Source organism: Melopsittacus undulatus, chromosome 12, assembly GCF_012275295.1.
Source record: "Melopsittacus undulatus isolate bMelUnd1 chromosome 12, bMelUnd1.mat.Z, whole genome shotgun sequence".
Classification (NCBI taxonomy): Eukaryota; Metazoa; Chordata; class Aves; order Psittaciformes; family Psittaculidae; genus Melopsittacus; species Melopsittacus undulatus.
This window is the reverse complement of record NC_047538.1, coordinates 13189420-13216411: the sequence shown is the minus strand read 5'-3', so window position 1 is coordinate 13216411 and position 26992 is coordinate 13189420. Positions and strand designations below refer to the sequence as shown.

Below are 26992 nucleotides of genomic sequence, written 5' to 3'. Positions count from 1 at the left end.
GTATCACACTGGTTCAGCCTTTAAATCAGCTTCTAACCTAATGGTAAGCAAGATCGTAGTCAGAAGCCAATTACTTTAAGGCCTCATGAAGGAAAGTTTAACACGCCTTATCTTTCTGTGCTGAAGTATTTCTGTATTATGTTCCTGGCATTGGTTCAGCTACTGCAGGGTCCTGGACCAATGTAATCTTCAATACCTCTAGTTATGTTTCTGCTGTGGCAAAGCAATCTCTACTCTCTTCTAAAGCATATACTAAAAGAATGAAAAAAAACCTGCCATCTCCTAAGCTGGTGTAACTTCACTGATTCTAATGTAGTACTACAGGATTTAATTTAAGATCACTACGTTTCAGACTCCGCACCACAGTTAATAAAACTGAGACAGTAGTTACAAACGTTCTGACAAAGATTTATTAACTTATTCTTGTGAACAAATGTGTCTGACAGTTGAGATTGCCATAATTTGTACAGAGAGTTCCACTGTGTTGACAGAACTTGCAGTATAGAAGTTCAGGAGTGGGTGTCAGTTCACAGACTTTAACCCAGTTACAAAGATGGCTGCATGCCCAGATGAGATGAAGGTTCAGACTTTCTTGCTACTGTTCCCGTATCCGTATGTTCAGTCTTGCTCAAAAACCAATCAAGCTGTCTGACACCAGGCACAGGAGGGAGACACTAAGTGTTACCTTCCTGTGCTAAGATGGTTAGGAAGTTTTGTTACCAAAAAGAATAGGGAAAAAAACACCCCAACTCTCAAAAAGCTATTTCAAGCTAAAAGCTGGAAGGAAAGAAGCTAGTCAAGGCGAGCCTTCTGTGCCTTTTTTATTGTCCATGCTGAAGACTGAGAAAAGTATCCTTCAAAGCAAAAGAACCTCTATATTTTAACTGGGAAAACAGCAGTTCTGTGGTTACTTTAAAAATGCTGCTTTCTGGCAGGTGGGCAGGTACTGAATGTAAGTGGCATTTTGTGCAGAACACTTGCAGATGGGCAGATATTGACTGTGAATGGCATTTGTGCAGAACACTTATTTTCCAAACCTTTAGATATTGATTTATGCATATAAGAAAAACATATAAAATCTCTTAAGTATTTTCTTCAAGCCTTAGTTTCCTCATTCACTGGCAAAAAAATAAATATTAAAGTTTTCTAATCTTCACTTGAATTATCAAATTCTTCCCAGTCTGATACGCTCATAACTTCTGATGGAAAGTCAAGGTGATACTTCTCGCGGTCTGCATGCCATTCTGAGAACCACTTCTCTGTTTCCGTTAAAATAGCCCTTGGCAAAGTGAGGACACAGGCAGCCATCCCAGAAATATCATCCTCCAGCTGGGGTCCTTCCTCCCAGCAGTCTCTCTCTGCATCATAAATGTGGACATAGTCCATGCGGATTCCTCTGTTGTGAGATCTGCCTCCCAAGACATAGATCCTGTTGTCTAAGACTGCAATACCTGGCTCTCCATGTCCTGCAGGAAGTGGACATACATTTGTCCACTGATCAGTGCTTGGCCTATAGCAGGCAACCTGTAAGAAAACCCAAAGAGATTAGCCAAAATTGAACTTGTATCTTAGTGACAGAGGCTGGCCATGTGGCAAGCTATTTAGGAAGCCATGCAGTAACATCAGTCTTTTGACAAGGTGTTGATAATGGAGAGAGCCTATCACTATGTAGTAGAAGTACAGTACTCAGCAGAAAACTGTTCATAGTTGCATAGAGCTTTGAATCGTGAATTCTGACCCTGCTACTGGAGTGAAAGCTGTATGCTATTCAGAAACTGTATACAAAAGTGAAAGAGATGGGGACATATGGTAATACAAGTTCAGACATAATGTACCTGTTTGCATTAGGAACATACAAATATGACAAATCTGCTAAGCTGTCTCTGCAATATATTTTGGAAAGTTTTAGGTTTCATTGGGTAACCCTTGGCTAACTGCTTTTATTTGTAAGCACCTTTTTATCATTCAGATACACTTTTCAGGTTGATGTATTTCTGTCATCTTCATTGGCATTGCTCTTACAGTTAATTTTTGTGTTTTCTTTATGTCTCTAGCAATTCTAGACGCTGGAATAAGACTCCAGAATTCTCTTCAGCCATCACTTATCATCAGGTACTGTCCATTTGATTGCATTATACAATTGCCATCCAACATATCCTTAACAACTCTGTCCTGCAATTACATATTGGTGATCCAAAGGTCCTTGACTTAGGAAAGAAAAACGTGAGAAGATAATGTAAATTTAGTTGATGTGCTGCTTATTGGGTATGTGCATGTCATTGAATGTTATCCATCAAATATGTTTTAAAATTGATATGAATATCAAGTGCTAGAGCTTTAATGCTTTGTGGGATAGACAGTGCATCCAAGACAGACAGCAGTAAATAAATCACTGCAAGTTTTGCAGTTGAGTAGGGTGAGCTGGTGCAGTAGCTGTTGCTGGGCATATAGTTACTTAGTGGGAGAAAGACATCAGAGTGCAATCATCCCCAGGAAACAGCTTCTCCCAGGAAAGGCACAGGTATGACATGCTCCTACCTGGTGAACATCCCTTCTGTAGCCAGAATCATTGTTGCTTCCTCCAATTACATAGAGCTTTCCTAAGAGTGCAGCCATCCCATGCCAAGCGCGTCTCACTGGACCATCTGCTAAAACATCCCAGCGGTCAGTCTTTGGGTCATAACATTGTAGCTCTTTCAAATAGTCTTCTCCTCTCCTCCCACAAGTAATATACATCTTTCCATCCAGTGCTGCTCCAGCATGTGCATACACCTGTATCACCGCATGGGAAAGCAAGAGGTTGAGCTCTGGTTTTATGTATTTCTTCCAGTTTCAAAGTACAGAGTAGACATTAAGGGAGTAATATTTCTTATAAGTTATGCAGATATCAACATCTGGAAGGATTTTTTTCTAGAAAATCCATTTCTAGGTGATTATGCTGTTAGTGTAAATTTCTGAATGAAACATACTAGAACATCTAAAACTTCCAGAAATGTGGTGGGGTCTCATTTTTGTTACTCCTTGATCAGAAGATCAGTCATACTATTACATTTCTCCAAAGTCCACTTGGAAGCTTTTTTGTGGAGATTTTTTCTTAAACAAGCAGCATTATCAGGAATGCAAGATATCCCACTCAGCAGCACTCAAGTGGACCTTAAGGCTTTTTATATTCTCAGCACTGATGCATAGGTTCTTAAAAAATTACTCAGGATTTTATTTTTCTTCCCTAACCAAGATTCATCAAGCAGTTGGTTTTTGATTGGTTTTATTTACTTATTTATTTATTATTTGCTGTATTCATCTTTGCAACACTTTTAAAATGGAAATGGAAAGTTTTGCCTTTTTTGGCATTACTAAAACTTAGAACAAACTGTTGCACTCATAACCCCAATTCCCACATCACTACACCATTTCCTGGTTTCTGGGGTCATGACTGCTACTTTAGCAGTAGCTGTTCTTGAAGAATAAAGGGTACTGATGACAGAAGAGACCTATTCACTCATGTATACCAAATGCGTAATTTGAAATTATGTTTAGCTGGCTTAGATTTGACTCTGCAGCACATAGGCTATTGTCATCAGAACTTGTTATCCAATCTCAGTTCTGTGTTCAGGAACTAAGTGGTCTGTAGAAACAGATCTTACTGGGCAGTATCTTCTCTGATCAGGAGTAAAGCATGTTGTCTGGACTGTGATCAGAAGCTTGTACTACTGTGTCTTACAATTTACCTGCCTAGGAAGAATGGGAACTTTCTATTCCCAGAGGCTGTGTTCAATTTTAAATGGTTTTAAGGATTAACACAATGAAGGTGCAGGGGAAAACAACAAGAAAACAGGGAAAAAGAAAGGCATTTAGCCTCAAAATGTTATTTACATAAATTATGACTCCCCTTTCTTGATATTCATTTATCCCATATACAGAGGCTACTGTTTCCCATCTGAATATCAGCAGATTTAAAGCTACACATGAGAAAAGCATCTAAAAAGATTAAATCAGGAACTGGGGAACTGTAGGCTTGTGTGTGGTTAATGCGGTACTTACCTCCTTCTTCAGAGGTGTCACATATTCCCAAGTGTTGCTTTTAGGGTCATACCTCTCCACTTCCCTCAGGTCTTCATGGTAATCTCTGCCTGCGACAGCATAGATATAGTTGTCCACAACACAGACACTGAGGTCAGCATGCTCTTGCTGTAGGGACTGGATCTGGAACCATTTGTTGTGTCGAGGGTCATACCTTGTAAAAGAATGAAATCAAAGAAAGTTATTCATACAGCCACAGAATCATTGCTGGAATACCAGACAGCACCACAGATGTGGGTTACTTGGTTTTCTTTGGCTGAAATTGAGCTCAGCTGTAAGTGGAGTGAAATTTGGCCTTGTCAGCATTTTATTATTAGCAAAGTTGGTTTATTCTATTTTTAGAAGATGTATTTTAGCTGACATAATCATGCTATAAAAGCCTAGGGTTTCTATTATCTTATACACTGCTGTCAGTAAAACTAGTAAACATGACCATAGTATAAAGACAAAAGGGGTTTTATCTGGTTTTGCGATGTAATGAACATGAAGGTCTAAACCTGATCCTCCTGCTCCTTTTCCTGGCACAAAAGAATATAAAAGGACCCTGGAATGCCACTATTGTGCACAGAAATTCTTGAAATTCAACCAGTAATAGCATTTTCTTTAAAAATCCTTTTTGGTCACTAAATCCCTTTGTATTGGGACCAAAACTAGACACAAAATACTTCTAGAAAATCCTAGCTCAAGAGCATTTAGACAATCTAGGATTCTAGCTTCATTACTCTTTTCAGCACCTTTAATACTTCCCCCCTCCAACAAGACAGAAAGTAGAATATGTAATACTCTTGAAGGAGTACTGTTTCTACCCTGTCAGGCTTGGCTTTGTCCCATAAGCTCTGCTGGAAGCTTCCTATTACTATCAGGCTCATTTCTTTATTTCTTTTGTTTTCCTTCAGTGAGGCCCCTGCTCAGTTCCTAATCTTTCACCTAGCAAGCATATAGACCATGCTGTCTTACTGACTCTGAGATGGGCAACACGGTGGGAACAGAAATAATAGCAGGATTATCCTCATCTTACCTCCAACACCTTGACTCTGCTCGAAAGCCACTTACATTGTTGTCTCCACCAATTAAATATACAAAATTATTGAGAACAGCAATCCCTTGGTTCGACATTCTGGGAGCTAGCGCAGCTGTAAAGTGCCTCCACTCTCCCAACAAGGGGTTCAGATACTTGGCTTGATCACTGAGGACAATGGATGGAGTAGAATGCATTCCTCCAAATCCTACTACACACTGGAACTCTGATCTCAGCTGCGTCTGGGAGCTCTGAAGCATTGGTTGAAGACATTCATTCTTGTGGTACATTAACGCATCTGCGACTGTATCTTTTAAAGGACATGGACTTAGTTTGTCATGAAGCCTTTGCAGGATCTGAGGTTCCATCAGAGGAAAACGAACTGTCTCAAGTAGCTTAAGGGGCTCCACCAGGGAGACCTGATCTGTCTCTAGTTGCTCTGGTGAATAATGATAAAAAAGTGCCCCATCATAAACTTCAAACTCATAGTTAACCTCCAAACGATTGCTGCTGAGAAGGGAATAGACCTTCTGCAAAGGTAGCTGTCGGTACACTTGTGTCCTTGAGAAAGATGCAAAGTTCTTCAAAATGTAGGAGTCCAGCTGATCACTCAAATGTTTCAAGTCATAATGGTCAGCTAGTCTGTACACATCAAGTATGTTCTCTTCGTCTACCCAGGACATGAGAAAATCACAGCAGAACTTAATGACTTCTGGAATCTGCAAGAGAGAGGTACTTTTCATTTCAGACACCTCTTACCTCACACTCGAGAGACAGGTGATAGAAGCTGGGATGACTGACTGTAAGAAAGTTCTCCACAAGACAACTCCTCTCCTCAGTTTGATCACCATGTTCACTTGCGCCCAATTCACCTTTCTCCAGAGCAAAAGAACTCAACACGGGTAGGTAGATGAATACAATATAGATCTTCTAGCCACCCTATACTGCAAATCTGTGAGTTTGGCTTCATGTGCAGCAGTAATGTGTTTTCCAAGGAGACACATGGGACACTTGACAGCCAGGCTGTCTGGTTTGTTAGCATCTCACCAAGCTGTAGCTGCCTGGGAGGACATGGTGAAAGCCACGTTTATAGTCACTTCATAACTATTCTTTCAGAGCACTATAGATAGACATACTGTATCAAGGACTGTATCTGTAACAAACAGATGTGCATCACTGGAGCACAGGAAGCCATTTAAAAGGAAAATTAATATCTTATGAATATAATTTGGAGTTGTAGCTGGCAGGAGTGACTGATGGCAAACAAAGAACTAACTGCTGTCCAAGACTCCCTCTGCTACAGAGTGGTGCTGAGTCTGTAGAAACCAACCCAAGCAAGCACTCAGAAAGTTTAAGGTTTATTACCAAAGCCTTATGCAGCAGTTAGCTGCAGGGGAAATTAGACAAAAAAAACCTCATCTTAAAGGCACACTGAATTCTGCATTTAGTGCAGAAACTATAATGGCAGGATTTCCTGTAGTGATGGGGGCAGGGGAGATTATGTGTCTGTCCACTCAACCTGGGGAAGGTCTTGAGCAGCACAGCAGTTTCAGAGCAGCAAGCCCTGTCCTTTACCATAGGCCAGAAGTATTCTATTTCATAAACTGATGAGTGGAAGTGAGTGCTATATAAAACAGGCCACTAGATGAAATGGTAAATGTTTATAAGTAATAAAACCATTGACACAACTCTCTATTGCAACTGCTCATTAATTGTTCCTACCCTTCCATAGTTCCAGTGGAAACAGCATCTCAAAGAAATTCTCATCAGACCCATTATTCACCTCCTAACCCTCCATTTAATCAGATATCCAGGTTTTCTGTTTCTTTTATTGTTGCTTTTGGTTTTTGCTTCTTTTTTTGTCATACCTCCCAGCACCTCACCTGAAGCTGACAGGCTGCAGCTAAGGTTTCCTGTACACTGTTCACACTGAGTTCCAACTCAGAAGTGTAAATGAAGTTCAAGATTTTGCACATTGCATTGTAGGAGATGCCATGAATATGAACTTCTTCTTGTTCCATCTCCCTTAGTCCTCCTGCAAACATTCCTCTGTAAAAAAAACAATGGCAAATGCTATGGCAGATTTGCATTGAAGCTATTTTCAGTTTGCTCATCTTATGTTGTCCTGGGAACATAAAAAATCTTTAGAAAGATAAAAGCCTAGCCAGACACTTTTATGGGATTACCTCTTCTCTAAGCCAGCGATACAAAGAGTACAGGCTTTTGGAACTTAAGAAAGTAATACTCTTCATTCTTCAGGAAAACAGTTAAGGGCCATCTGAAAGGTAAGATTCACACCTGAAGACACAAATCCAGGATAGTCAATGGGCAGAGGCAGATACTCTGGGTGTTGGAGAAGAGAAAAAACAGAGGAACTTGGACTGTAGGAATTTTTGTTATGCTAGAGCAGTTCTTCCTCCAGTTAAAAGTTTGTCTGGCTTGTGTTGGGATTTCTTTGCTCTCTGAAAATAAAGTCACTTCAAGAAACTGATAGTCAAATTGACAAGGGGAGTGCCTGGTTTAATGGACAGTGAGTCACACTATAGGCATGTAACAGAGTGACCCACTTCCAGTGACTTTTTGTGTATTACGAAATGATCACCACAAGTCTTAAAATGCTAAGGATATATTAAAAGCCACCCAGAGTGCATTTATGCAGAAAACATCTGTTTTTATCTATTCTTTTTATACCTCAAAATACTACAGGCAGTGAATTTAGTGGAGGTAAGCTCAGTGTGCAGGAACAAGAGCTTTATGTCTGTAGAGAAATAACACAGAGATGAATAAGGCCATACTTAGTATTTTGAAACACATTCAGCTCCATCTTGTGAGTCCAATTTTACATCCAGAAACAGCATGCCAAGATAGAAGATTTGGATGCTGCAGGTTTGAATAACATTCAGCCACATGCTTGTTACTGCCATACTGAAGTGTACCTGAAATAGTCACAGGATGCAGCTAGAAGTATGCGGTGAGCCTCAATAGGTTTCTCTTCCACTACCAGAACTACATCGAAGAGGATGCTGCTGTCTCGGAGAGATACCAAGCCACTGAGCAAGGCCTGAGAGTGCTCTGCACTGCGGTATGTGTTGCTGGTGCGCTGCTGAAGGGAGGGCGCAAGTTGAGCTTTGTGTGTCTGAGTCAGCTCCTGATCCTCCGCCATCCCAGGCAGAAATGCTCAGCCACCAGCTGTAGCAGAATGAAATCTGTGAGACAACAGAATCAGCAAAGGTTTGTGCCTTTTGCTTTACAAATGGTCCTCTGATCCCCGCCTATCATAGAAAATAAATCAATCCATCTCTTCAGTCAGTTTTACCCTGCAGAGATTATTTGGAATGATGACAGGCAGATATCAGCACACCAAAGTGGCAGAATGGGGTTTTTCAAACAGGTATTCTGACTCTTGGGTTTTTAGTCCAAGAGCTAGAGTATGTAGCATGTGGGGGTATTTTTTTTTCTTAGCAAGAGTTTCACTTCCCAACTCATGACCAGAACCCCTTTTCTCTTTTGCATTTCTACATCATTTGTAACAAACAATGGACATAATTTTGTCAAATTCTAAATTGTCTAATATCCTCAGATAACTTTGCTGCAATATCAACTGCACCTTCCATCTTTCTGTTGATATTTAACACAGACTCTGAAAGCTCTCCTCTCTCCCTATCTTTGCTTTTTCATTTTCCTTAGCTGAGCACATTTCCAACTGTCATTCTATAAAATACTATTTGAAACCGTAGACCTGAAAGTAAGTTTCTTTATTGTGACAACTTGAAGCTAGCATGCACAACTGTTTTCCACTTCACCATGGTTCCCTGCTGGAATTTCCTCCAGTGTAGGCACCACCAAGGTCTATCCTGTACCTTATTCTAGGGCTGTCATTGACACTGGAGGAAGGTCCCCAATGGCACATGGGGAAACACCTGAAAAAGCTATCTGGAAGTGACTTGCATTTTATGTCTGCGGTTAAGCTCTCAAAATCTCATGAGTCCTCCTCTACCATCCTGTAATCTCCCCTTTCCATTGTCTTTGAAGAATGTCAGAAGTTGTAGCAGTTAGAGCTCACAGACTCTATCCCCTTTTCAGAGCATATTAGGAAAAAAAAACCTCACCCCAAACCCAAAACACATTAGCAAAAGGAAATAGCTGATATGGCTACTTAAGGCAGTTATAACAGCCTCTCCTCCAACAGCCTGGGAAATAGCTTAGTGACACAAGTGACAGTCACAAGAGGTAACTTCGCAGGAAAGCAAAAGCAGAACAAACCCATCAAATCCAAACAAAGAAGGAAGAAATTGAACCATTGTTTATTTGTGCCAGCCATAGACGGTGAATGCAGCATTGGAAAGCTCTCAAAGTACTGCAAGGTATTCTGTGTATGGTCAGTGAGGAAGGAGCTATCTGGATGACTATGTTTATTGCTCTGCCTGAGGGAAGTTACCCTACACTGGCCAAACCAAAAAGCTAGGTGCGATTGCATCATAAATGGGATGATAAAAAACCCCACCAACCCCTCCCCCCCCAAATAATTGAAAAAACATCTTAATTGTTGTCTGCTCTTTGCCAGGAAAACCAAGGCAAGCAGCTCAGAAGAGGAGCTCTAATGAGACAGCCTTCTGTTGTGAGCACATTCAGGTCGACTGTATGCGGGAAGCTATCCATCATCAGCTGAAGAGATGAATAACATTATTTTTCATGACAGGCAGAGGCTTTTCCTAGAAATAAGATGACTGCTTTTGAAGCAGACACAACATTACTGTATCGTTTGATTTACTTCTGGGGAATATTAAAAGTGATGGATTGAGGCAAGGGAAATCATATAGTAAGAAAGGCAGCTGAAGAGTAAGAGTTACTAGACCTTGATCAGAAATTCCCCACTTCACTAGAAGAGAATAAATACAGCAGAAACAAAGTAAGGTGAGATATGATCCAAATTTGTAATGGATTTGGATAAACAACATTAACACATTAACTCTGGTTTTGTGGTTTAATGTGGTTAACACTCCAGAGTGAATGTGGTTAATGCTTAAAAAAGGGTTTCATCTTTTCCGCTATTTAGAGAGCTGTACCAGAAGAAGTCTCTAAGACTGTAAAATCAGAATTAAATGTAACAAATGAACTATTTTCTGAATTCAAATTTGGACTTTTGCTGGGCAGAGAAAACAGCATGACCTTGGTACAGTATTACAGTGTGTCTTTTAGTGTAGCCATTGGTGGAAGAGAGGCTAGGGAGAAGTTAAGAGAGTGACTGTCCTGGTTTTGCATGATGAGGACAGATATATTAGAACTGCACAAGCCATTGAACCTTTGTAACAAGTGTTAGCAAAGAAATGTATTGTAGATGTAGAAAGATAAGAAATATACCCAGAGAGAGAGGTCTGGAGAGGGAGAAGTACATGCAGGGTAGAGAGGAAACATACATCATGCCAAGACTTACTTAGGTCTACTTTTAAGTAATAGATCCATAGATAGTTACTATCCAGAATACATTCTGTATCCAAATAATCTTAAAAAGGAACAGAAAGGGGGTAAAGCCTTCAGCAGCTAAAGACCCAGTCTTACAAATATGGATCCAACCTTACAAATATGGTAACTGGAACCAGGAAGACCAAATGGTATTATGGAATAAATGAATAAAATAATCAGGGATTCTGAAGCCTGCATGAGCATTAGTATCTGCACAATTTTAAGTGACAAATGGGGCTGTCTGGGACATCTGTAGGGAGTTTATCTCACTGCTAGTTTTACTAGATATGGACTTGAATTATCCCATAACTGTTAGCAATAGCTGAACAAACCAGCCCTGCTTACCAGCAGACCTGTGTAAGCCCCATGTGGTCAAACAGATGCTGGGAGTGCAGCTGAGCTGCATCCTCCCAGCTGATTTTTGGCTAGTCAACAGCTGAGCCTATGTATTTTGCTACACTCTATTTTCTGAATTTTGGCACTGCCTTCTTGTTCTCAGCTTCAGGCCCTGAATTATGTCTTGGCCATCACTAGTGAGCTGCACTGTCCATTAGAGTGGTCACGCATGCACCTACATCAACAGAAGAGCTGCCTTGTGCGTTCGGCAGACGGAGCCACCACGACACAGAAAATCATCACTCTTTGGAGCTACCCATGAGTATTTTGCCATCTATAATTATTTGTTCTAACCAATTTTGGATGTGTTGCTAGAATACCAGTACTGCTGTGGAGAAAGGGTAAAATACTACTGAGCAAGTACAGTGTATATTGTCTAAAACTTGCCAGCACTCTTAAGTTCTTTTTGTACATGGATACATGAAGTTTCTACACTGTAATTAATTCACAGGGGGGAGGAGGAGGATGTTGGGAGTTGGAAGTAGATGATCTTTAAGGTCCCTTCCAATCCAAATCATTCTATTATTCTATGGTAAACTGTGGCTACTCAGAGAACCTCTATCCTGCTACATGTACCTCTCTACTCTCCTAAACTAGGCTTTAAAGCTTATAAACAAACATGCACGGGTGATGTCATAGCTTAATAGTGGTAACAGACTAGAAAAATTCTCACTGCAATGATTTTCATGACCTGTTTCCAACTTTTAAAATTAAAGATGAACATTTGTGGTGTTAGTCTAAGATGTCTGACTGACAGTTGGTTAATTCCTCTTCTTTGAGCTAAAACCCTCTTAACTCCTACCTAGGTAGTCTTAGGAGCTGGCAGAAAAGACCTTAAGACAAAGAAGGGTAGAAGACCATTAAATGGCTTGTGAGAGATGGCCAGCAAGATTCATTTAGCTGATTACTGAGTGTGCTCAGCTTTGTAATAGCTGTACAAGGAGCAGCTGGGGTTAGGTGAGTAGAAAGTTACAAAGAGTGGTTGTTGGGTTAGTGAGCTGTGTTATGGGCTTCTTTGAAAGAGAAGTGGGGTGGTTTTGCTGTTTCAGTTTTCTGGACTAAATGCAGTGTGCATGGTGAGCCAATAGTTTTGTGGATTTATCTGGGTGTTGTTCTAAATGCTGATTACAGATTTCCTGGGGAGGGATATTGGTGTTATCACAGCACCTTGCTTCTCAGACTGTGTGTCTAACTATGACCTGTGTGCTTTGTGCCTTCGTTACTGTGCAAACATCCAGTGGAAGTGTGTTATTTTAAGTGTGGTGTACCAGCTAGGTGGGAGGACCGGCTGTTAAGGTATTTAGGAATTGTTATGCCTTGTAAGTGTTCATTAGCCTTAGGAATTACAAGAAAACTTATTGAATCACCTCTATATATTTTGAGCAGAAAATAATTTAACGTGACCTCCTCAAATGTGTATTTTGCTTTATCTTTCTTGCCCTTTATGAAAAAAAAATATCTAAATGGAGTACAAGCAGTACAGTTCTGTATGGAGAGACACAACAGGTTTGTTCAGCCTCTTGCACACTGCAGAAAACCTTCTATTCACTTTTTCCCTGCTGACCACTCAAGAACTTTGTTGGCTTTTATGCCATGAGACACCATTTTTGCAGGCTGGCATCTGTCTTTGTGAATGAAAGAGCTTTAAACTGGCCCTTGCTAGCAAATATAAATGCACAGTCCCTTGAACTGTGCAGCTAACTTTCCTCTATTTTGACCCTCTCTATTGTTAGCTTCTTGCTTGCAGGATATTCTTGAGTCCCCTTTGCTCTCTTACTTCTGTTATTCAAAAACTAACTCTTTGACTGAGCCAAGTTCCTAGAAATCCAAGTAATTCTTTCTTATTTCCTCTCTTCTTGTGGAAGTTTCTCAGTGCTGGTCCATCTGTTAACAGTGAGATTCAGTGGCTAGGTACTGCAGGATTGACCCTAAAGTGGATGAGGAACATTTTCTGTTCACTGCACTTCTTTAGTAGTAGCAAAGATAAAAAGTATTGTCTCATGTTGTGGAATGCTGTCTCCAGAAACAAGGGGGGGGGGCAACTCCTTGTTCCAACCACTTTGCAGAGAAAATCAGACTAGAGATCTTCAGCTGGCTGCACAAGGTATTTGAGACTACAGTTATGTTTGTTTGACTTGTCTTTTAGAGACAGTGGCTTAGTGTAGTGATTAATTATAGGGTATTACCATTGAGTACCAAGTATATAAAGAGGAAGGAGGCATATGAAGTCAGTAACTGTATGTGCACTTCTACAGGCAATCCTAACATAGGAAGACATGCACTATTTGGTCACTTCAAGGAATTAAAAAAAAAAAAAACAACACAAACAAAACAAACCAAACAAAAATCCCCCATAAACGGCAAAACCCTCAGAGCATTTCCCAGCAGCTGGGTCAGCATATGTCCTGGATGCATCCTGCTGCCATCATAAATACACTCAGCCTTTATTTTTTGATAAGAGATGCTGTGCACCAATTCTGTGCTTTAAACACAGTGTAGATATTTTACATCACTGAAGTCTGTTATTGGTATTGCATAGTATGACATATACCTAGACAAGTATTCACCCCTTTTATGATGTCCATCCATGTCAGAGGGTGATGCTTACTAGTGGGTGTGGAGTTTTTTTTTTCTTTGCATAGTTGTGCTGACAGCCTTGATCCTCTACTGTAGTGAAATGGCTGGATATAGAAAGGATTATCCAACTTAGTTTCTATGGGAACTCAGACATTTTTGTATTCAAGAGCTTGTGGCTGTCAGTTACATCTCTACCAAGAGGTATTTTATGCAGATAGTGATATTTTCTTGTGCATCAGCTGTGCCCAAAATACACTAGAGCTTGCTGGTGTCGGGTATCCAAATCTGTTTAGCTTACTGTCATATGGACAGGTGGTTCATGGTTGGTGGGGTCCCGTGCTCTTAGAACTGTGGAATAATTTAGGCTGGAAAGAAATTTGGGAGTTCTCTAGTCCAAACTCCTACTCAAAGCAGGGAAAACTTCAAAATCAGGTCAGGATGCCAAGAGCTTCATCTCGTCAACTGCAGAATCTTCAGTGTTGTCAAAAATCAGAAAACTGAGTGCTTAACTATCAGATTTGTTTTTTCCTTTATCCTATCTGAACTTCTTTTCCTGCAGCTTATAACACTTGCCTCTTATCCTTGGCACTCTGCATCACAAAGAAGAGTTTGGCTCTACATTTCCCTGTACCCATAGGATAGCTTAAAAAAATGGCAGCTGGCTCTCCCCATCTCTGTATTTAACAAACCCAGTCTGCTTGCTTTGAGTGCTGAATAAAGTGGAAAATAGTAATTTCTCATGATTTACTGGCTTTGCCTTGCTAACACAGCTCAGCATGAAGCTGGCCCCGGTTGGAAGACCCATATTCACCTTGTCATCAGGACCCCCAGGCTCTCTTCTGGCAAAACTGATTTCTAGCCAGGCTTGTCACCAGCCTGCTCTGACCCAGATGCATGACTTTTGCTATTGAAATCTATATGGTTCCTCTTGGTGCATTCTTAAAGCTTGCTAGTGCCTCTCAGTTGCAGGTCTGTCCTCTTTCTTGCAGGCCATCTTCATCACTTTTTCTCTAATGCAGACCAACCAGTATGATGTGCTCTGGGTGTGCTGTACTGTGATCCAAATAGATTAGGCCCTGAAAAGTCTTAGTGCATTGGAGGAAGTTTAAAATCTGTGCTCTAAGGCTTCCCACACCTTCATCTCTCTCTTAGGGAGTAAACAGAATTAGGATCTAAGCCAGGATTCAGCTGAAGGTCTAACAAGAAGACAAGATACAAGACTAAAGCAAAACTTTAGTTCTTCTGACTCTCAGCAGATACAAATAGGCAGAACCTGGCTATGTACCAGAATTTTGACAGGGCAGAGGGCACACAAACAAATAGGTCAAGCAGTCAGTGAGTGTGCAGAATGGGGAGGCAGCTGGGTGCCTGCCAAAATAGTTCAGAAAACAGATGTGATACCACCAACAATGTAAGCTGAAAAGCAAAACTATTGTTCATTCTAACTGGAATGCAAATACTGGAATAATTCATCACAATATGATAATTTGTAAGGGGTACTTGTAAGACAATGGAGTACAGCATTATGTGCAATCATGACTTAAGTCAATTTCATGCCTTTTGTACAAAAAGGGAAGGGGGTGAAATAAAAACAGAAGCTCTTCTCAGCAATGCTTCTTTCAGAATTATCCCTCTATGCATTCACAACTGTGGAAAAACCCCTCTCTTCCTGAAATACCACTTAATTTTAGGAACTTCTACAAATACAGGAAATGACCCAAACCACTCCTTTTGACCAAGGTTTCCACAAAAAGGAATGAAGACATCTGGTAGTATCTAATATCTCAATGTTAGTTTTGAACACCCATCAAATGATGCTTTTGCTAGGTCTATACACGCCGTCTTTCTTTAAGTCCCTAATGGGAACATGCAAGCACATCTCCTCGTGCTGTGTTTCTGAGCCAGTTTCAGTTTCTCGCATTAGTAGTACACTTGAAGTGTGGGAGGAAACCAAAAGGTGTGATTCGGGAAACAGCTTTTGCAAACTATGCTGCCTCGTAAATTTTGGCATTCATTTCTTTCAGGGTGTTTTTTTTCCCCCAAGCCTATTGCAAGTTATCTGTAGGACATATTGAGAATAAAACTTCTCATATTTAATATGAAAATATGGCAACACCCCCATGAAATGTATCTAAATACAGACATTTAAAAATATTTCGCCCCTGTGAACAGGAGCATAACCTAAAGAGTATGAATTTTCTAACTTGAATATCTGATCCATAAGAAATTTCCAACTTACCCAAATTCATAGAATTGAAAAGTTTCCTGTGGTGCATTTTTAGGAGGTGGCCCAAATGCTACCAAGAAATTGTAATAAGGAAACCAAAAACTCAATAAGATGCTAGAATGCTTTATGGCTTCAGCATATTTTTAAGAGCCTGATCATCTCTTACTACTCTTTTGTTTTTTTGGTTGGGTTTTTTTCCCCCCCCCTCATTCCTAATCTTGAAACAAGATTTGCTTTTCATCTGAATCTTTCAATAGCCAAGTTCTGGTCTGGATGGAGCAGCTGCTTGTTTGAAGAGAGTTATAACCAACTATATTCAGGCAGGGTGTACCTGCTTACTCTAAAAACTAGTGGTCCATCATTAAGGCTCCACCTTTCTTTCAGAATCAGGATGTAGTGTTCAGTTCTATGTCCAGATGGATCTAGTAAATATGTAAAGAATATGTTCTTTTGACAGAAGTAATGATCTTAAAAACTCTTAGCCCTTTAAAAGTCTTTTCCACAATAAGAACAACACTTTTTAAAATGAAGCTTCTACAGGATCAATCTCTCTAAGAAATAACTATACTAAAATTGACAGTTTCTAAATTAGCCAGTGGTATATGTTCTCTTGAGAGACTCAGCTAGTTGGCAAGACCTGAACCTGCATTACTGAACTGCTAAAACCAAATAACAGATTTTTAATAGTCTAAAATATAAGGAGGAAAAATAATAGGCAGTAATTAATTCTGTGCCAAATAGAAGAGTTAAGTGACTTGTAAGAGAACAAAGGCCTCTTTCAGTACACTCCAGTTCTGATTTGTGTATCAAACATTAATTCATCTGTACTATTCACCACATTAATTTTGTTGCTGCTGGGAACAGAGGTTCCTCCTCTGCCCCATAACTTAAACATTTCCCCATCAGGAATGCAGAAAGAACAGTTTCCTCTGTTGGTGAATGCTATCTGGAGTTGCACATCATTAAAAGAGGCAGCCTGACTCTATACAAACCCTGTGATTAAGAGGTAAGACAGTTCAAGCAGTCTTATAATTTTACTTTGTTTTTCCCTGTTGACAATGCCTTTGCAGGTCCCAAGACCAAAACCCTCCCACTTGCTCACTATCTCCCGTTGAGGCAGCCCTAGCGAAGCAGCAGGGGAAGCTTTGTGTAGGGACAGGGGCTTCGGCCTTGCCAAGGCATCCTCAGTGATTCTATGCAGGCAGTAGAGCCTTGGCTTCAGCCGCGGCCTGGCTGGGGCGGCCTCGGTGGCTTCATGCGACCAGCAGGGCCTTGACACGGGACTGCCTTGGCCTTGCCAGGACGAGGACGGCCGTGCGGCTGTAAGTCGCCGTTCCGGTGCCTGCCCTGCCCCACCCCAGATCGGCTCTGCCCGTCTCTACTGACAGCCCTTCACTCGCGGTTTCGCGGTGCTGCCATCCCTGCGCATCCCTCCGGCGAGCAGGCACGTGCGGGACGGCGCCTCACCTGCCGGGTCCCGTCCTGGGGGGCCAAGCCGCGGCAGGCTCTTATACTAAGCGTCCCTGGGGTAACGGGTAAAGCCGACTCCGGCTCGGGACTGCCTCCTCCCCGCAGCTCCGGGCAGCCCTACCGCTACCTATCCCCCTGTGTTTCCCCGCCACCTACCGAGAGTGGCGGCGGCGGCCTCCGCCAGCGGCTTCCGCCTTCATGTGCGACCCGGAACCCAGGGGGACGGCACTTGACGCGCCCGCCCCGTGAGGGAGGGGTGGCCGGAACCGGGGCTGGAGGGGGGGTGTGGGGTGGTGATGAAAGCAGCCAGGGTTACCCAGCGGAGCTGCCTTGTTCCTGGGCGCAGTGTGTCCGGCCGTGCACCGGACCTGTCCCCCTCCGGGGCGGCCGAACCCCGCTGGTGCCGAGGGTCGCGTGTCCATAGCGGGACTACATTTCCTAGCGAGCCCCGCGCGGGCCGGTAGCTCTCGCGAGAGTTGGCGGAGCTCACGCCGGGGCTCCATTTCCCTCAAGCCCTCAGTGCGATAGAAGTGGGTCTGCGGCATTCCCGCGGCGGTGGTTGGCGGGACGGCGGAGGGGAGCGCGGTGGCAGCGGCGGGCGAAGGAGGCAGCGGCAGGGATGGACGTGACTGGGCCTGAGACCGACTGGCGCAGCACCACCTTCCGGCAGAAGCTCGTCAGCCAGATGTGAGTGCGGGCTGCGGCCTCAGCGCTAAGTAGGCCACAGGCGGGCCTCGGCCTTTGCCGGAGGGACTTCAGCGGCTCCCGCTGCTCCCGAGGCTGCCTGCACCCCCCGTGTTTGTGTTCCACCCGTCTGAGCTCCTCTGCCAGTCCTTCCCGGCCCTTCCCTTGCTGCCTGGGTTCGGCTGTGGTTCCCAGTGTTTGCTTTTCCTTAGGCCCTTTCACCATCCCCCTGGGAGGGGACCTCCCTACCAGGATTTACTCGGACCCCGTGGGAGGGGTAGTCGGACCCCTTCTTTGGCTAAATTTCTGTGCTTCTCCTTCCTTTCACTTTCGTTTTGCCCATGAATAGCGGCTTCCTGTCCCACTTGACAGTCATCTGCTTTAGGCCTTTGATTTTGGCAGTGTCCATAGTACTGTCAAGTTTGACGTATTCTGTCCCATGAAAACCACTCTTGCTATCTTGCATCTGCCATTTTAGGGCAAAAAAATAAATAAAACATGTTGTGTGATTTAGTGTGAAGTTCATTTTGTTGCCTTTTCAGTTGTCCTTTGTGAAGCAATATATACCTGAATTACTTTGCTGCTCTGCATGCTTTTGCTGTTTGATGGAAGGTTCTTCTATGGTATGAAGGGTGGTTATTACAGAAGTGAAAACATTGTTCCATCCTTCTGAAAGTCATGTTGAAATCCATGTGTATTGTCCTGGGTTCAGCAGTAAGAGTAATTTTTCTTCTTCTTAGTAGCTGGTGCAGTGCTGTGTTTCTGACTTTAGTCTGGGAACAGTGCTGATAACACACTGATGTTTTTAGTTCTTGCTAAGTAATGTTTATTCCAATCAAGGACTTTTTCAGTCTTGTGCTCTGCCAGTGAGGAAGGGCATGGGAAGCCAGGAGGAAGCAGATGCAGGGCACCTGACCCAAACTAGCCAAAGGGGTATTCCATACCACAGTGCATCATGGCCAGTATATAAACTGGAGGATTGCTGCTCTGATTGGGTTGGGTATCGGTCGGCGGGTGGTGAGCAATTGTATTTTCTCCCCTTGTTATTTCCCTTATCATTATTATTATTGGTGGTAGCAGTAGTAGTTTTGTGTTATACCTTAGTTACTGGACTGTTCTTATCTCAACCTGTGGGAGTTACATTCTTTTGATTCTCCTGCCCATCCCTCCAGGAGCTGGGGGAGTGAGTGAGTGGCTGTGTGGTTCTGAGTTCCTGGCTGAGCTTAAACCACAACATGTATATATGAATGCCTGAGAAGCTTAATCTTGCCCCATTGTGAGAATCAACATTTAAAAACAGATTGTCTGATATGTAAGCAGTATGCTGTTTAGCTGCATGTAGTTTTACTGCCTGGCTGTGGGCTTAAGGCGTTTCAAAATCAAAGTGTTGTGCTATTCATTAAAGAAATACTATAAATTTGTGTCTGTCAAAGCCATGCAAACTTTCTTGTTGCTCAGAACTGATGTTTTAATTTCTAAACTTTCTGCAAAGTCACTAATCTTAGATTAATCCTGTGCTGCTGCTTCTCTTCCTCTTCTACTACTTCATCAAAATAAGCAAACAGAAGTGCCCTCAAATGCCCTGTAACTTTGAGGAAGTAAATATGTATAATAAGGCACAAACCTAATGAAATAAATCTTTGGTTCTGCATTTGCACTGCAAATGGGAACTGTTTTTTCTTTGAGCAGTAAATGCTGATAAATGTTTCAATGGAAGCATATAGCTAGAGATAAAAAAAGCTACCACTGACTATTAATCTTTAGGGCTAATGCCATATGACGAGATGACAGTTATCTTCAACTTCTAATTCTTGTTCTTAAAAAGTAGAAATAAAATGTCCTCAGTTTATTATCTTCTATATATGCGCAAGGAGGTCTGCATATGATCTGTGTATGTCTCTCTCTTTTTAGGATTGTGTCTGTAAATGATGCTTCTTCCTTGTGCTTTATCCAGTTTTGTAGTATACATCATATGTTTGCATTCACTATCTTTTTTTAAAAAGCAAACACACTTGTTACTGTGAGAAGTGTATAATGACCAAAAAATGAGGATTTTTAGTATTAAAATATTTTATTAGTATGTGCAAGATATCTGAAAACAGCTTGCCTTGCTTCCACGATGGTACTTAGAATAAAGTGAAGCTAGCCAGAAGAAGAGTTTATAATAGATAAGTTTGTTGAATGAGAAATATAATCAATATATTGGCTAAAAAGAGCTCTGTATGCATGTAGTTCCTTTCAGTTTTGCCATTAGTGAGGGTTATGTAGTAGGTGGAAGAGGGAGGTAGTTAAAATATATACCTGGTGAAACATCTGAAAGTTTTCATTATTTGTGGGAAGGTTATTCCTAACAGTTACGAAAATACACTGTTTAATATGTATATCTTCCAGTTCATCCTGCAAATAAGTTATATTTATTTTTCAAATGAATATTAATACTTGATCTTAAAAGTTAAATATGTGGAATCATTCTCATAACTCATAATTTTGAGTGTGTTGTTATAGCTTCTGGATATAGAAGTCCTAATTTGTTGCTATTTCACACTTGGGTTTCCAGTATAACACTGAATTTAAGTTTTCGGGTTAGTTTTGAGTGGGTTTTTTTGTATTTTATAGTTGGTTTCTGCTTTGTTTTTAAAAGAATGATGTTATGTGGGTGAACCTTTCAGGGCTGGTGTGCAAAATAGGCATCTTAATGAAGGTGTCAGAGGTCAGTGTGTATGATTTGGTTATTATCATTGAAAGAATACTGTGTTTGATGACCTAAGAAGCCTTCTTCAGTATTAGGTTCTTGCATAACTGCACACCTAAACAGGACTTTCGTAAGATCCAGGAAAGCCTGAGCTCAGATGACTGAGGCCAGGGAACAGCTTTGGCTTCTCCCAGGTTGTTCTAGAAGACAGCAATGATGCAAGAGTGTGAATATGCACTCCTGCTTGCAGGGCACCCCTTCATTCTGCCCCTTGCAAGGAGCAGGTATGTCCTGGTGCCTTGGGAGTCTCCTTTGTAAAGGCCTTTCCTTAGTGGTTTTAAATGTTGATATGGCTGAAGGATAAATCTGAGCTGGGCTATGTTGTGGGAAACTTGGTATGTGGCTGTCTGTGGTTCTCGCTCCAAGCTACTTCTACTACTTTGGTTCTGCCCCAGGCTATGTTAGAAGGGAATTATGTTGCATGTAGAAAAAGGATGAAAGTTGTATGATAGTCCATTATTTTTGTGTTATTTTTTTTGCTTGAAGTTTTGATGTGTATGTTCTCAAGATTTGGCAAATGGTTCAGCTAGGTGAGAAGAAAGAACATGTCGTCAGAAATAAGGATGAGAATGTGGAAAGCACATGAAAGGAGGTAGAGGTGGAGCCTGAGGAGCAAGCAGGTAGGACACGAGCAGATAAGCTAAAGATTTTTGAGTGAGGAGAGGAAAAAAAAAAGAGAGCATCAATATAAGTGATCTTCCTATTAAAAATTTCACAAAACCAGCTGATAAAGAAGCCTTCATTTTATATTCCAGTCTCGTTGGATGAGAGTTCTCTGATGAGAATTCATGCAGAAAAAGTCAAGCAGGACTGTGGAAAGTGAGGGATTAGTTTTATAAGTACTTATTTTGACTGAACTGAAGAAGCTGCTGCCTCTGCAATACCTCTTCATTCCAAGTGTTTGGGTTGCCCTGCAGTGAACCTGATAGGGAAATTTCTCGAAGTTATAAATAACTGGGGAACAGGGGTTATTTTTAGCTTTGATTGTTCTTCAGTACTGCTGATTGCACAGTTGTATTGACATAGCTTGGAAGGGGCAGCTTTTTACCTAGTCACCTGTACTGGAGAATACTTCTGCTGGAGGATATCCTTGTGAAGCTATGCAGGGGTGATTCTGTGTTGTGGGAAGGGTTCTTTTTTTTCATGGCTGCAGAATAGGAAAGAAAGATAGTGTTAGAGCAAGGCCTCAGAGAGACTGGATAGTCCTTTGCTTTCCCCTCTGTAGGTGAAGGAGGTGTTCTGGGGACTGAAGCCCTTCAGGCTTTTATGTGTTCTGTTAAGTAAATGTAAATGAAATAACATAGGTGATTCATGTTTTGAATCTTCTGCTGGTCTGTGTTATGTGGGAACTCCTGCAGTGAGGGCTGCTCCTGCTGAAACTTATGTCTGATCTGTAACTAACAGAAATGTGTGGCACAGCATCGTGTGCACAAGATTGAGTGATTAAAGTATAATGTATTTGTTGGCGTTTCCTTTGTGGTTTTTAAGTCTTTTAATGTGGATAGATGTGGCTAATGGCTTTTCAGCACACTTCCTTCCCCCTCTTCCCCCCCCCCCCCCCATTTTTTTTTTAAGCAGGAAAGGTTTGTTATAGTGAACAAATAGTCTGTTTTATGAAGCAGCATTTGGTGATGGTACTTAATGTAGTGTTGGTCCTGGAACTCACTGCCCTTTTGTTTCATTGGAAGAACTGATTTATGCAGTTACTTCATGGTATGAACGGGAAAGGGTTGCTGGGAGAGTTTTGAAGGAGAACGTGTCTTTCAGGATTTTTCAACTAGACCAGCTGGCTTGAGTGAGAAGTTGCACATTGTTGGGCTGGAAACAGCTTCTTGAGAATGAGGAGGAATTCCTGAAGCTGGTGTTGCTGTTAAATGCTTCATCTTGTGAAACACAACTTTGAGTGTTCTGCATGAAATGAAATAGGCAGAGTTTTTGTGCACATCTTATGATAGGTTAATAAGTGCTTAAGAGGCATTTGAAGGTTGAGTTGGTACCATCTAGTTTTCAGAATTTTGTTGATACTGGTGTTCTGCAAGGATCTAGAGCTGTGGTCTTTTTGTTCTTTTAGTGACTTTCAGTCATTTAACGTAAATATTTTTATCTTGATTGCAGATGAATGTATGAACAAAGAACAAGTGTATTTTTCCCTCCTCCTAGTCTAAACCTTTATTGGAATGCTGACAAATATGTCATGGAGTGCTTGGAGTGCTATTTTTAGTAATGCAGATGTAGTCATTATAAAATGTCTTTCATGTTCTGTAACATCAAAAGGTAGATACAGCTTCTTTGCTGTGGATTTGTTTTTTTTCCTCAAAGTTCTGATACCATGTTAAGCACTGTCTGTATCACAGCCACTTAGTGCTACCTGCTTGTTGCTTCCTCTACTGCCTCCGAATAATTTTTTTCTTGTCTTTCTGCCTGCTCAGTTCTTGGTGCTCTCAAAATGAGAGGCATTGGGCATTGTTACTATACTGTTGGACTGGGAAGTTAAGGGGGATTCAGAGAGTAGTGAGGATTTACAGGCAGCCTTTCTAAAAGGGAAAGCATTAAAACAGGGAGGTGTCAATAATTAATTGGATATAGCTTTTTCCCCTGTGACACATCTCCTTTATGAGCAGCTCACTTGAAGGCTTGTTTGCACAGGGAGGAATAGTTATTCTGCATTAAGTTCAGATTCTGTTTCAGTTTAAGTAACCTTCATGTATAAACAACAGGGTTTTTTTAGTCTCTGAACACAAACAAATTACTGTGAGAGTGAGAGAGCCTTACAGCTGCTAGGTATGTCCTGTTATCTGCATACAGGCTGCAGCAGATAGCTGTATGCTACTAGTAATGTGGGATGTGGCAGCCTAAGCTCCTGCATTTTAAGGCTATAGCGTCTCCTCGTTTCTGTGACTGTGTTACTGACTTAATCCAAGAAGATGGACCAGCTTACTGCTTGTACAAGCACCATTCCTGCAGAATGGGAGGTGGTAGAAATTCAGACTGGCTGAAACTTTCCGGGATCACTGCTGTTACACACATGCTTCTCATGCAACAGCAGCTACTGAGAAGTTAGTTAGAGATGTTAATTCCAAGGTGAAAGCATTTCCTAGTAAGTTGCTTGTGGAATTTAGATCGTAGCTGCTAGGCTGCTTTGGAACAGGACTGGTTTTGCAGGGAAGTGACATGTTTCCAAAAATGAGAATGCCTAGAGCATTCAGGTGTGTTCATCTGACTGAACTCCTTGTTTTAGGATGTCTTAACCTCAATGCATGTTTCACAGTTGAATTGATTGCTACTTCCTGATGTACTGAGAACGCCCCTTCTTTTCCATCCATGTCCTTAGCAATGTGTAGGGTTTAGTTTTTCCTTTTGTGTGTGGTTTTGTGTTTGTGTGGCTTGGTTGTGTGCTGGTTGGGGTTTTTTTTTCTTTTCATTGTGTATATTCAGTGTCCCATCCAGAAGGCAGATCTGGATCCAATTTACTAGAGGTGTGATGGAGAAAGGACAATAAGTCCCTGCGGTTCTGGCTGGTAAAAGAAAAAGAACATTAGGGGAATTGAAAGTTTTTTTTTTTATTACCAAACCTGTTATTTTTCTTCCCCTCAACTTTCTACCACCAGGGCCTTCTTTTAATCTTCCTGCTTTACCTGCTGCTTTCATGTTGATTGTCCCCTTCCTGCCCTGTCTCTGGGTCTTCCTACCTACAGAATTCATTTTCTGATGTCCTCAATTAATACTTGGTCTTGTTTTTCCTCTTTTTTTATAGTGATGATGCTATGAGGAAAGCTGGTGTTGCCCATAATAAATCCAGCAAAGACATGGAGAGTCATGTGTTTATGAAGGCCAAAACAAGGGTAAAGCATCTCATTGTTTCCAGGAGTTACAGGATGGTCAAAAGCAGTTTGGAATAACTGCAGAAATATCAAACCCTATGCACTTAGTTAGCTGTCTCTGCTTGGAATGCACAGTTATGCAGGAATTTTTGTTTTCATGTGCTGCTTTTATCCTGAGGTGTTTTGCATCCAACTGTACTTCAGTCCAAGACAGGTTTGCTGCTGCTGCAGCCTTTGATGCATATGTGGGACCTCACTTAATTGTTATCTAAAGACTTGTGTATAGTGAGTTGCATAGAATTTCCTTCATCTACTGTGTAGCACCACCACATATGACCAGTTTGGTGATGAGGAGAAACTAGAATATCAATGAAAAGGCTGTGTCAAGGGTAAGACCAAGGGAAATGTTGTGGACTCTGTGAAAGTCTGGTTGTCATGTACATTTCTAGACTACCAGATTTCAGACATCTTTTTCTGGAGCTGTGTTATAAGAAATTGCATACGTTTGCTGTCTCCAGACAAGCCGTGTTTAGGATAGAACTTGTCTTGGTGTATATTTTATAATGTTAATGTCACAAATTTATGCCTGCATTCTTGCTGGTGAGGTAGTAGTTTCATGGACAGGAAACTATCAGCCCTATACAGTTTCTCTTACACTTTATGAAGCACACTAATAAAATTCTGCAAATATTATTTGTCTTTTCACTTCTGACATTTGTGTCATATGTTAGTCTTTAAAGTTGTTAACTTGTATTTGTAATTACTGACTTGGCTTAGAAAACGTTCTTGTAGTGGGAATGTTACATAGTTCAAGGACTAAAGTAAGTTTGTCTACCAAATAAGCAGGTTCAGTCCTTAAGAAAAAGGAATTAGAGTGGTTAAGAGGTGGAAAATGGATTTATTGGTTTATAATTATGTTCACATGTTGTGATCCTGTGTGACTGTCATGGAGGTTCTTTCCAGTGAATTTTGTGGTTCCTTGTCTTTCTTGTACCAAGAACCATAATGACCTATTAGTAAAAATATTCTCATTTAGAATCATAGAATAGTTTGGGTTGGAAAGGACCTTAAGATCATCCAGTTCCACCCCCCCTGCCATGGGCAGGAGCACCTCACACTAAACGATGTCACCCAAGTCTCTGTCCAACCTGGCCTTGAACTCTGCCAGGGAGGGAGCATTCACAACCTCCCTGGGCAACCCATTTCAGTACCTCACCACCCTGACAGTAAAGAATTTCTTCCTTATATCCAATCTAAACTTCCCCTGTTTAAGTTTTAACCCATTACCCCTTGTTCTATCACTACAGTCCCTAATGATGAGTTCCTCTCCAGCATCCCTGTAGCCCCCCTTCAGATACTGGAAGGCTGCTATGAGGACAATTAACAGACTGTTCCTCACAAGTAAACTGCTCTGAGAAGCCCACAGACACTGACAAGTAAAACCTGTTAAGTTGAGGAAGAATACTGGAAATCTGGAAAGTCATGGTTGCTCTGTTTTTATTTCCTGTTCTAAAATACTAATTTTTTACTTCTAGGAGGAGTATCTTTCTCTTGTGGCCAGACTTATTATCCATTTTCGAGATATCCGTAAGTAATTAGGTTGGGGACTGTGGGTTTTTAATTTCCCCCAGTAATGGGACTGTTTATCCCATCCTCCCCCCCAAAACCTAAATGTTAGGGTTTCTGTGTGTGGTTCTGCATGTGACTCTTCAAGTTGCTTTAAAAATTTCATGTAATATGCGTGCTTACACGCAATAAAAGAAATATTATTTCTTTTACACATCCATCTATAATTGAAGAGCCTTTGAGTATTTAAACTTTCTGCTTCTTTCACTTTCCTAGTTTTTTCCTGTAGTCACACTTGATTTCCATTGTTTGTATAGCATCCTGATTACGAAATTGGCTTAGGTTAATGTATTTGGGGGCCAAATTTGTGTGATGATATTAACAAAGGCAATTAACTGTTCTTCCTTTGCAGACAATAAGAAATCTCAAGCCTCGGTCAGTGGTAAGAGCTTCTTTTTACTTCTTTCATTCTTTTTATTCCCCTTCTGCCCCCCATTTTCTGACCAGAACAGCTTAGAAATCAGGGCTGTAGTGTATTTAAGAAGGTAAATTTTGTAGCTAGAATATTAAATGCTGCTGTAGGAAAGGAAAGGTAGCATAATAGCTTTGGAGTTGTTCCATGGTGAGGGTGAAAGGCTTGGACCATGTTTTGGATGTAACATGGGAGACTTGTTTGTATCCCAGTTTGTACTTTTGTTAGCTCACTACTCTAAGATTCTTGGAAGAACAAGAGTGATTGAAACTAATCTCCTGCTGAGCAGTCCAGATTTCTCTGTTACCAGCTTTGGGTTCCTCAGTGTGGTGTCAGAGGGAAGTGTGGTGTTCTTGTGGGGCTTACGCACTCTGCCATTTACTGACATTAGATCTTATCACGCCTTCTGTCTCCATGCTGGTTTTATAGCAATTTGTGTTAGGAGCATAGTAGGATTCTCTATTTT

The 26992-nt window shown here is 41.4% G+C and overlaps 2 protein-coding genes across 3 annotated transcripts in view; one reads left to right on the top strand and one right to left on the bottom strand.

Moving 5' to 3' along the window:
- Positions 1–387: 387 nt before the first annotated feature.
- On the bottom strand, positions 388–17451 carry KLHL22 (kelch like family member 22). 2 transcript variants are annotated; one of them, XM_034068452.1, is made up of 7 exons: positions 17388–17451; positions 8035–8304; positions 6982–7147; positions 5099–5817; positions 4042–4234; positions 2539–2772; positions 388–1524 (listed from the first exon to the last, which is right to left on the bottom strand). In XM_034068452.1, exons 2-7 carry the CDS (start codon positions 8259–8261, stop codon positions 1147–1149), a joined length of 1917 nt encoding a protein of 638 aa, XP_033924343.1. In that variant the 5' UTR covers positions 8262–8304; positions 17388–17451; the 3' UTR covers positions 388–1146. The 2 variants fall into 2 exon arrangements, with proteins under 2 accessions (XP_033924343.1, XP_033924344.1); XM_034068453.1 differs by having other exon boundaries at positions 8035–8287; positions 17388–17449.
- A 94-nt stretch (positions 17452–17545) lies between these two features.
- The window catches only part of MED15 (mediator complex subunit 15), a 29136-nt gene continuing 19689 nt past the window's right edge, over positions 17546–26992 (top strand). Inside the window, exons 1-4 of the mRNA XM_031047786.2 lie at positions 17546–17918; positions 24422–24509; positions 26024–26075; positions 26467–26496. Of these exons, the coding sequence (XP_030903646.2) occupies positions 17851–17918; positions 24422–24509; positions 26024–26075; positions 26467–26496 (238 nt within the window). The 5' untranslated portion in view covers positions 17546–17850. The remainder of the gene's footprint in view (positions 17919–24421; positions 24510–26023; positions 26076–26466; positions 26497–26992) is intronic.